The 11,870-nt window shown below is 43.9% G+C and overlaps 1 protein-coding gene across 1 annotated transcript; it reads left to right on the top strand.

Moving 5' to 3' along the window:
- Positions 1-4,792: 4,792 nt before the first annotated feature.
- Positions 4,793-9,070, top strand: pycr1b (pyrroline-5-carboxylate reductase 1b). The gene is made up of 9 exons (XM_029159849.3): positions 4,793-4,962; positions 5,527-5,620; positions 5,870-5,940; positions 6,075-6,254; positions 6,415-6,522; positions 6,688-6,801; positions 6,985-7,077; positions 7,541-7,704; positions 7,864-9,070. The coding sequence occupies exons 2-9, from the start codon at positions 5,554-5,556 to the stop codon at positions 8,039-8,041; spliced, it is 975 nt and encodes a 324-aa protein (XP_029015682.1). The 5' UTR covers positions 4,793-4,962; positions 5,527-5,553; the 3' UTR covers positions 8,042-9,070.
- The last annotated feature ends 2,800 nt before the right edge of the window (positions 9,071-11,870 follow it).

Genomic DNA, 11,870 nt, shown 5'->3' with positions numbered 1-11,870 from the left:
GGATGGTTTATTAAGAGATCAGCGTGTACTTTGTCCTACATGCTTCTCTCACTCAAGTGTGAGTTCAGAACAAGGGTCTGGTGTAGTCTGAGAACGCGTCCCAACTGATCATCTCTGCAGCCTGTGGACACGAGAAGAAGAAGCCGGGCCTCTCCTGCTCCTGCTCTCCTCTTCTTCAGCTGTTCTTCCTCCCAGGAATGAAACACACGGAGGCCTCTGATCCCACATTCTCCCGCGTCGCTCTCGTTAATTCTGCCTCACACGTCACATGGTTCCAGCCGCCTCCTCCTCCACATCCTTTACTCCGCTCTGCTTCGGTCACCTCGGTGAATCTCGTCTCTCTAATCCAGGATCAGCGTATTCCCCCGTCACGTCTGTGAGCGCCGTGGACGTATTATATTAAGTCCTTGTGAAGCCAGTGGGCCACAGCAGACGTCTAACGAGAGCGTCCCAGTGCTCGGCAGCAAATCCAGCAAACCGGCAGTTCAGAACACGGCCCCGAGATTCTAAACATCATCTACATGTAGACAAAGAGCACATGAGCAACAGATTGGAAGTGATTTGTGTGAGATGATGATCATTTTTGCAGCATTGAGTAACTTTGTGCTGTGGCTGAAGTAAAATCTGTGCCCGGGTTCAAAGTTGATGTAATCGTCTGATAAATCCTGCCGCTTAATGTTTATTAGCAGGAAGCAGCGCTCTGAGCGTACGCCTTCAGAGTCGGACGTAACGTGAGGCGAATTTGACAGAAGCTCTCGCTGAATGTGACGGAACACACAGCAATCTGGAAGCCTCCACACATCCTCATTTAGCAGCTGTTCCACGTACGGAACTCATTCTGCCTCTCGCTCCCTGCGGGCCTTCGTCTTAAACGCACGCACACACACACACACACACGCACACACACGCACACACACACACGCACACACACACACACACGCACACACACACACACACGCACACACATGCACGCACGCACACACACACGCACACACACACACGCACACACACACGCACGCACACACACACACGCACACACATGCACGCACGCACACACACACGCGCGCGCACACACACACGCGCACACACATGCACGCACGCACACACACACGCACACACATGCACGCACGCACACACACACACACACGCAAACACACACGCACACACACGCACGCACACACATGCACGCACGCACACACACACACGCGCGCACACACACACACGCACGCACGCACACACGCGCACACACATGCACGCACGCACACACACACACACACACACACTATGAACTCCTCTGACAGAGACAGGTGTCCGTCATCCCTGTCCCTTCCTGGTTTTCCAGCCAGGGGGACACGGGGGTGATTTGGGGTGGGAGGGTTGCTGGCTTCCTGTCATGACTAATCTCCGACGGTGCATGTTGCTGATGTCAGCTCGCCATCCCTCCGTAGTTCTCAGCTCTTTTTCAAGTTTATATTAATAACAAGATTAAACAAAACAGCAGAAACAGCTGAACGTATGAAATAACTGAGGCTCACAAATACAGTGTGTCAGCGTCCCAAAGTCCAAACCCAAGCTTGCATAATGCAGCTGTGACTGTGTATTTGTACATTTATCTAGAGCAATGATGCTGGTAGTGCTTCCGGGAAGCTGAGGTCAAAGGCTCACTCTCCCCAACAGCTGGGGAACTGTGCATCTCTGTAAACACTGCAACACTGTTTTTTTTATTAGCTCTGGTTGAATAATACACTTTCTTTTTGTTTAGAATAAAATAATGATGCATTCACATATTTGTATCAAACCGCACAAATTGTGTCAAAAAGCTTTGGACGTGAATCCTCACTTGGCAACCGGCCCGGCAACCTCTTTGTATCTAGTCACCATGTTGGCGGACATCAGTCCTCGCCCACATGAGCACCTCAACCAAAACACTGGCTTATTTGGGTTTGTCATCACTTCAGGCTAAATGCCTGCGGAACCAACAGTAGACAGAAAGACTTACTCCACAACTCCTGTCATCACACTGGGTCTTTTGGGATTTTCAGTCTGATTTGTTCCCGTGCTTGAGTTTGACATTCTGCTGAAGGCTGACATTACACCGGGTGCTTAAGCTCCTCTGCCGACACTTCTTTTGGTTTCCTTTGTCACTCATTCTTGTCTCAGACATGCACGAAACGCTTTGGAATGATTTTCTGTCAGTGGTGTTAAATATAAATTCATAAATCCATCTCTTACATTTTTACAGCCGCTCTCTCATTCACACACAGGCTCAGGACCTCAATCGCTGTAAGCAACAAATTGTTGGGAAAGCTCCACGTACAGAAGAGACGGCTGTTGCTGTGGACCGGGTGAAAAAAAGCAAAAGCAAATGTGTTCGCCCCGTTATTTTTTCTACCTTGGAGGGTTTATGTAAAAACGAAAGAAGGAATAAGTGTTGTCACGCCTCAGCACACATGGCGGGTCGCAGTGATGGAGCGGAGGCAGGCGCTGGCAAATGAACCTAAACTGTGTGTCTGAGGGAGACGCTGAGTTGTAGGGATACGTCCCTCATTTGAGATTAGGTTCAAGAGCAGTTTACTGAGCAATTACTCAACATGGCGGTGTAACAAGGGGAGGAGGGGCCTGTGCTGGAGCTCCTAAAGCTCTGCTGCTTGGGGAACCAACACTGGTCCCCACGAGGCCAGAGCCAAGCTTGTGTTCCCACAGTCGGCCACTCCACTAACAGGAGCAGAGTAAACCATCATTTTAACCAACATTTTATTCCATAACCTGAACAATCTGTCCCTCTTTGCCCCAAACGTCTTTGAAAATCATTTCTGACACTCCCCCCATTGACATTTTATTCATAATGTGATTTGACGTTTTTGTTTTTGACACTGAAGAGGTTTTGACGTTTGCACTTCAACAGGTTGGAGAGACACATACATCAAAATGAAAAAACATCATTAAAGCAGCAGCCACAGCTATTTTCTCCAGGTTCCTCCAGGTTACGCCCCCAAACTACTGCACCCCTTTATTTCCATGAAGCCACAACAGCCCTTCTTCAGGTTCTAATTGATCATTAGTGCCCCTTTAAAAAAAGCAGAATTATGTAATTTACTATACTGTAAAATGCTGTAATAAATTCCCGTAGAGCTGATAGAACATACTCATTTTAAATTTGTACTAACCGCAACATGATTATGAAAAAAATCGGCCCAGGACACAAACATCAAGCGACGTTGGCTTGTGCAGCTGTAGGGACTGAGCTGAAGTGACTGATGATGTACATCGCTCTGTCCAGCTGACCAGAGAGGAAGAGAATCCTAACAGCTGCTGCTTTCTGCTTTATATATAGAGCAGGAACATGCACAGTCCAGTCAGACGGCATTCCTCCCAGGCAGCGCCGTGTGATCCCCCAACAGACACACACACACACACACACACACACACACACACACACACACACACACACACACACACACACACACACACACACACACACACACACACACACACACACACAAACACACACACACACGCACACACACACACTACCTCCTGGGGAGCACAGATTTAGCCTGGCATGACAAACACATGGAGGAAAGCGGCGACGGGAGGCGGCTCAGACCATTAAAATGTGCAGAGGACGGACTGTGGCGTCGAGCTGACAGTTACAGGACGAGCTCAGGGTTAATTTTGAGAATACCCGCCGGTGAAGTACCAAGGGATGAGAAGCCAAACTGCAGTCAAATACCAAGGCTCATTAGTGTACCCGCCTGTGGAATCTGCTCTATTTCAGATTCAGTCGACTCTAAGGGGAGAGGAAGAGGCACAGGTCCGAGCTCTTAGAATAACAATACTTCATTTAAATTCAGGTGTCTCAAACACCACAAGGCACTTCAGGTCGCTTGAATGTGTAGATCTCAGTGCATTTGCATTTAAAATGGTCAAATTGAATATGGACACAGATTATTCAAATTTGTACTGTATGAATAACGAGATTTCTGATATATTATAAATACTATATTTCTTTAAGACAATTGAAAACCTCCAAAGGTAGATATAATTTATATAAGCATACTTTTGCTCATTTGAGTGAAATTAACTCATTTCAGATTTATTTAGATCACAATGCTGTCGGGCCGAGGTTTTAAAGTAGGTTATAGTTTGAGTTATGGTTTAGTGGTTAACATGTTTGAATCACACCAAATGCTGGGTCTTATTCTAGGGTCGCCAGGTGCCTTTCTTTGGTGGAGGTGTCATGCTGTCATTTTTCATTCTGAACCTATTAAATCCTTAAAGACCAACTTGGCATCTGTTCAGATTATTCTTGCTCTTGCGTCTCATCTGTTAGCTATCAAATGTATCTCATAGTACTTAATTAATGACACTTCTGTATTAACTTGGACTTGACATTGTTAAAGCAGATAATCCATTTATCCTTAGTTAAAATTTAAGGTTAACTATCATCACTGCCTCTAGTTGTAGTGATTATTAGACCTAGTAATTATGTTTCTAGTATGCCAAATGTTGGTTTGTATATATAAATACAACGTTTTTGCAATGTTTATTAGCATAATTGTTTTTTAAAAACTTGCCTTATTTCTGTGCTACGTTTACACAGTGTTACATCAGCCAGACGTGGACTGAACAGATGACTACACTTTGAAATCATAATCTACTTCCCAGCTCGTTCACATTTTCCTGGCGGGCGGCTTCACCGCGCTTTACAACTGATGCAACCGGGTAGCGGACTACAAACCCCGCCCCCGTCGCCTCTCATTGGTGTGAGGCTGGCGCTGTGTCATTCGTGATTGGCCAAAGCCGTTGTCGGTCCCACTTGAGGACCACAGCGGTGTGATACCGAAGCCACGTTGACGAAAAAGTGGTTTATAGCTTTTTTTAAAAGCCGGGAAGCCGAGAACCCGTTGCCCACTGTTATTTGCGAACCCAGGAACCTCAGTGGGGGTCAACTAAGCGAAGGTAGGTGTGTTTGTAGGTGATTTTTGATGTTTATTTTACTTCTGCTATCGAGGTCGATTGTTAGCTAGGAAATGCTGCTAGCACCTTGATCAGCATCACTGGATGCTAGTTAGCAAACACTGCTAACATCGTTAACATTTACACAGCGACGTGTGGCAATTTTAATCAATAATGGTCCTAACTCAAGTGTCTTACTTTGCTGCTAGACGTGGCGTTCTAACTATATATGCAGTGGCTCCATATATAGTTAGAAATGCTACGTGGTCGTGAATGTGAATCTCAGCACAAGTGTCCTTCTAACAATAAGATCAGCCAGAGCAGCAGCCAGCGTGGCAGAGACAGTATGTAGTGATCGTTCACGTTTTGTAGACCAATTCCATTTTTTTTCCCCTATAAATTACATCATCATCATCATCGTCATTAGAAGTGCCTTACGGTATGACTGGATCCGCAATTAGCATCAAAGCAAATAGTTCTAATTACCATAGTACTGTCTTGGAATATGTATGCAAGTTGTTCACGATCCTGCCAATTGAAATACAGTTTGTCCTATTGTTTTCACAGAGCACATCAGTCACATCATCTGACAGGATGAGCGTTGGATTTATTGGAGCTGGTCAGCTGGCTCATGCCCTGGTGAAAGGGTTCACAGCTGCAGGTGAAGCCTCCCTCCTTTTGTGTCTGTATTTTTTCTGTGCTTGTTTACAGCATTAATGAGGTCACTGCGTTGTAATGCAAAAAACAATTTAAATGTCTTGTTTTTTTATTTGATCAAAAATTCCTTTTGTGACATTTTGTTACTACTGTAAAATGTGGTCAGTATAGTTTTGTTTAGGGTTATTTCCTGTCTTGCTGTACACTGCGTCTTCATACCTCACTCTCCACTTCCTCCCTTCTCTTCCACCAGGTGTGATTGCTACACACAGGATCACAGCCAGCTCCCCAGACACAGATCTGCCCACTGTGTCAGGACTGAGGGTGAGGAGACACATTTCTGCATGATTGTGTGTGTGTGTAGTCTAAAAATGGGAAGCAATGAGCATGTACATGTCAAAGAAGGTCTGTGAGCGTATTGCTGGAGTGATTGTTTGCCTTTTGTTTTTCCTCTGCAGAAAATGGGGGTGAACCTGACAACTAGCAACAAAGAGGCCGTCTCTAAGAGTGATGTGCTCTTCCTGGCCGTGAAGCCCCACATCATCCCCTTTGTTCTGGACGAGATTGGACCAGACATAGAGGACCGCCATCTCATCATTTCCTGTGCTGCAGGTGTCACCATCAGCTCCATAGAGAAGGTCGGTCTTTTCCCCTGCACTATCTCTTATAACTATGTCTTATAACTTTTGTCTTTTATTTTCTTCCTCTCAAAATTAATTTATATCAAACTAGTTTCACAATTATTCCAAACCTACATTATAAAATTGTCACATTTTTAAACTTTTTCTGCATTATTAGAAACTGCTTCAGTACCGTTCAGCTCCTAAAGTCATGAGGTGTATGACCAATACTCCAGTGGTGGTGAGAGAAGGAGCCACAGTGTATGCTACTGGGACACATGCAGAGGTAAAGGACACAGTTGAAAGGCTGTATTTTTAATACCAAAGTAGCTTATAAATAAGATAATATGTTGTAGTAATTGGTGTTAGGGTGTTGCTTGATTCCTTTTTGGAACGACCGCTTCAAAGCCGTCCACATTTGTTTACCAGCATGATTTTATTTGTCTTGCAGGTGGAGGACGGCAAGTTACTAGAGCAGCTGATGGCCAGTGTAGGTTTCTGCACTGAGGTGGAGGAGGATCTTATTGATGCCGTCACTGGCTTGAGTGGCAGTGGACCAGCTTACGTGAGTTTCCATTACTTCAATTTCCTAACCCTTGCTATTACAAACACCTTCATTCCATCAGCTGGCCTGTACCTGCATAGTTTATGCATCTTGTTTTTGCGATGAATGAAAATAAACACAAATGTGATCGGTTTGTTTCCTTGGCTAAAAGGTAACAGCTGCATATGTGTGTTTTCTGAACAGGCGTTCACAGCCCTGGATGCTCTTGCAGATGGAGGAGTGAAGATGGGTCTGCCCAGGAGACTTGCTGTCAGACTTGGAGCTCAGGCTCTACTGGTAAGTTGTATGTGTTTTAATGATGGGCTTAATTAGTTTAGGTTGGAAATATTGGAAATAGCCTAGTCAAAGTAATGAACTTACTGACTTTTTGTAAGTGCATCAGTTGCTTCAGGCTCCATCGTCTGCTCACTGTTAAGCTCCTTCTGATCTTTTTTGTTTGTTTGTTTTATCCAGTAGATTGTGCACACTCCAGGTCTGAGTGTAGGCCTGTGCAATTAGACACAGCGGCTGGAAAATATTAACATTACCTTTTTTTTGTAGATTTAATTTCCTGGAGGAAGTTTACCATTATTTGTGATTGATTGTACATTAAAGTTTATAAATGCACCACTCATTATTTTAATGTCAAAAATTACTGCTGCTGGACATCAGCACTCTGCAATTATGTAAACCTAAACCATAATTAGAAAATCATTATGTCCTACTTAAGTTCTTTTTTTGTGTTTCTATTTCTCTTCAGGGAGCAGCTAAGATGCTGCTGGACTCTGAGCAGCACCCGGGCCAGTTGAAGGACAACGTGTGCTCACCAGGGGGCGCTACAATCCACGCCCTGCACGTCCTGGAGAGCGGTGGTTTCCGCAGCCTACTTATAAATGCTGTAGAGGCGTCATGCATCAGGACACGGTGAGACTGTCACACCTTTACATTCAATTATAGTTATGTGAGTTGCTAAAAAGTTGAGTGTTTTTAAAAAACGAAATAACTTATTCAGTTCGTCTAATGACAGTTGCTGCTCATTGTCATAAACACTGTCTAATATCATTGATGTCTTCCGTCTGCCAGTGAGCTTCAGTTCCTGGCAGATCAAGAGCGTATTTCTCCAGCAGCCATTAAGAAGACCACGTTGGACAAGGTGCTCCAGCAGCCAGGTGTCGCGGTCAGCGGCGTGTCTAATGGCAGCGGCAGAGCAGGGCTCAGCCTGTTCAACGCTCGCAACCCAATGGTCAAGAAGAAGAACTGAATACACAGAGAGGCTGACGCGCACACAAACATGGGAGTAGTAGAAGGAAACACCCCCAGGACTGGTCTTAAATCAAATCCAAAGTATGTCACCAAATTATTTATTCATACTTTAGTGACCTATGGACACTAGACCTAGTGAGGTCACCACGACTTCACACACATGCACAGATGTATTCTGGGTGTATTGCTCACACATGCTGTACACAACACTATGTTGTGATGGAGGATTACTGTCTATACACACTCGGATCCAGATCTACTGAAGAACAATGTGCATTAACAATCTGCTTTGCTTGAGTTCTGTGCTATGTGAAGCTTAGTAATGACCCGTTGAGCCATTGTGGGATCCTGGTAGGCACCTGCTAAGATCCCATCAAGCTTTTAATGTATGTCTTTGATGCCCTTTTTTGTGAGTCAACAAAACCCTCTACCTTTTTTTCTTTTACTTGTTCAAATACCGATCTTTGCTTAGCCGACAGTATTGCACCATTAACAGTGACTGAATATGAATTCAACAAAATACTAAACACTACAGTGTTATCATGAGGTTTCTTGCACAGTAAGAACATTGTGCCTTTACTCCAGAACTTTCTCACCTATAAAGGTGTTTGAGGCAGCATTTGGTCAGATCCGTTTTTCTTCTGTCATGTTTGTTGATTTTTTTTTTTTTTTTAATTTTCTTTTTAAGGGTTTGAACACCAAAATCTTGAAGTGAAAGTCATCAGATGTAATTTTATTTTACATCATGGGTAAAGTTATGACGTTTTTCCTCATGAGGGAATGTGATATTACCTGAAAGTGCTACAGGTTTTGCTTGTGAATTTATTTGTAAAGAGGTTAAAGCAAAAGCCATCACGCTATCCTGATTGTCTCCTTTTTTAAAATTGTATAAATTCCTATTACAGTTATGTATTTTTTGTTTGGCATATGAAGTTGTCGTCCTGTCCCTCAAATTAAAGAAGCTAAATAGCAAATGTCATTGTTTGAATTCTAGATTTGGCCTGAATTGAACATATTACAACACTGATTTCTAGTCTGTGTTCTGATTGTTTTCTGTTTCCTTTTCTGTTGCACATTCGTTGTAGTTATTGTTTGCATTTCATGTAGACTAAGTCTGAGCACACTCTTCTGTCAGAAAGTAATTAGGGCGCACCCTGGACTGCAGATGGCGCCGTGTGATCAATGTGGCCATTAGCACGTCTGTAAAGATCAAATTACAGTCTTCACATAGCAACCAGCTGAGTGACTTTAAATTGACCTTGGTCTAAGATAAAACATAACTGCACTTCACTCATTGCAAAAGAGCGTTGGCTCTCGTGTTTCACCTACTTGTCATCTAAAAGCTCTCCTCTGATTCGTCTCTGCCTCTTAAGTGTCTTCCCAATCAGATTCTTCCCCCGGAATCATACTTGAACGTACTTGCATAATAAGGGCTAAACTTGTTTTTCCCCCACACACCCGGAGCGGCTCTGTGATTGGCTGTTTAAAGAGGAAACTGTCCAATTTTAGAAGCTACGGGATCTGTCAGCAGGACATATGACGGGTGAGTAGGTTTCTGTCCACATGCAGCCTAGAGATGCCCCCAGTTGACGGCCCTCCAGTCCTTTTAGTGAAGATCATTGACAGCTCAACATACGTAAAGATGCTTCATTACAAAGCAAAAAATGGATTATTTATAATGACAGATCTGTAATATGTACAGTTGTAGCTGATTATTATATAGGTTGTTTAACTACTTTAAAACACAGAAAAGATGTTTTAGTAAACTGTCAAAAACCAAAAAAGTCATTTTTCAGCTTGCACTGTAGGAAGCACACTAAATGCTGACGGTTTGTACAGCACTGCTCTACAACCCATCAGGAGAACTCCGTAGTCGATTCAAAGTGTTGTTTGATTTGTTCAGTGCAAACACTTGAAAGTTCACGTATTTCGCAGACAACTCTTAATTTGCTGTGGAGGTTGAACAATTTGAATGCAACGCAACCCGTGGGTATGTTAAGAGACAGTAGCTATAGCGGCTTCAGGTACTTTTTAGATATTGGAGCTCGTTGCTGTTCTCCAGGCTGCTGTGTTTTGGATTAGCAGATGCCACTTTGTGTTGGGACGAGATAGGCCCGCAGGTCTATTCAGCAGACACACAGGTGCGTAACGGGGAAGTAAAAATGACGAAGAGCCATGTCCTCATTATAATTGAACAATTTATAGCTGTAGTTGTAGGATTAGTTTATTTTGCTTAAACTAATACACACCCCAGTGTTTCTTGATTAAATTGCGGCCCACATAATCTCAGTGCACTCGGGCTGTTTATTTGTGCGTGCAGTGGCTTTTTCCTCTGCTGCTGAAGTGTAATCCCTCTTTTGTGCCCAAAGGTTATTCTCTGCTTGCTTCTCCCGCTGTCCGTTAAGATTAGCCATTCCTGGAGAGACTTCCATTTGCCTCTCATTATTAGACTTCTGTTACCTTTTCGCTGGTCGGGGCTGCTTTCAATCCCGCTCTTCCATCCAAGGTGAAGAGGATGTGCTCTGTGTCAATCATCTAGGCACAAGCACATGGTCTAAGACGGCAGTTCAATAGCAGATAATCCTAAGTGGAAAGTCTGGACTGTGCATCAGTGAGAAAGAGAGAAAAAAAGAGAGTGTGTGTGTGTGTGTGTGTGTGTGTGTGTGTGTGTGTGTGTGTGTGTGTGTGTGTGTGTGTGTGTGTGTGTGTGTGTGTATCGGGGGGGTCCAGCCCAGCATGGGATTTCTATCCACAGGTAGACCAGATGCTACCTGTCATTCCCATTCAATCAATGTAATCACTGACCTTTGCAGTAACATGGTTGTTTGCATATTGTATCAGGCCTAGGAGGAGTGCCAGAAACCAAGACGAGTGAATAGGTGGAAGGGCTTCTTCTGTCTTTGTTTCTTCACCTCAAACATCTATGCAATACTCTCTCCACCTTTACATTCACGGGTTGCCAGTCTCTTGTGTTGCTTCTGCTTCACTCATGCACTACACTTTTGTTGGATGTGTGTGTGTGTGTGTGTGTGTGTGTGTGTGTGTGTGTGTGTGTGTGTGTGTGTGTGTGTGTGTGTGTGTGTGTGTGACCTGTGCACATCTGCGATCTCTGGGCAGATACAGTATCAGCTTGTTGCAGCTGTCTGATGAAACGGCTGTAGGAGGGAGGAAGCGCTGACAGTTACCACACAGTCAGTGAATGTGCAGTATGGGCTTCCCTCTAACGCCAGCGTGCAGCGTTCAGGGCCAGAGGATTCCTAAGGACACACCTTTAATCTGCTGATGCTTGTCAGACATACGCAGGGCTACAGGTTAATCGTGACGAGTGGTTTAACCTTATAACACTAGAATTGAAATAAATTCAGTCATTTCATATTGTAATACTGCAGCTAATGTGTAAGCTTTGTGTAAGCTTTTTTTTCATTAATGGATTTACTGCGTTAATGATTAGCTTTGTGGAGCATCACAGTGTAAAGAAGCATAAGTAGTAAACAGTACTGCGTTATACGTGTGTGTACATGCTACTAGCCTGAAGAGCATTACTACTGGATTACTGTGTCATGTGCCGTGTTAAGGACAAGGATACTAAGAGTTCAGATAGCGGTCAGCTGACATCGCTTGGCATGAAACTGGACCCAGTGGTGTCAGATGCTGGGAGAGGGACCCACAGTAAAGTATTATTAATTTGTGCTAGATTATTTATCTATCTGTACATGTTGGTGCTTGAAGCTTGGTGGAGATATACTGTGAATTGGGACTCCCCAGGCTGAACGTTTTACTTAATAAGCTCTTTGTCAACTAAATCTTAAAAATACAGCTACTGTAAA

The sequence above is a fragment of the Betta splendens genome, chromosome 1, assembly GCF_900634795.4.
Source record: "Betta splendens chromosome 1, fBetSpl5.4, whole genome shotgun sequence".
In the NCBI taxonomy this organism is placed as follows: domain Eukaryota; kingdom Metazoa; phylum Chordata; class Actinopteri; order Anabantiformes; family Osphronemidae; genus Betta; species Betta splendens.
Note: the sequence above shows the minus strand (reverse complement) of the source record. Positions and strands in the feature narration are given on the sequence as shown.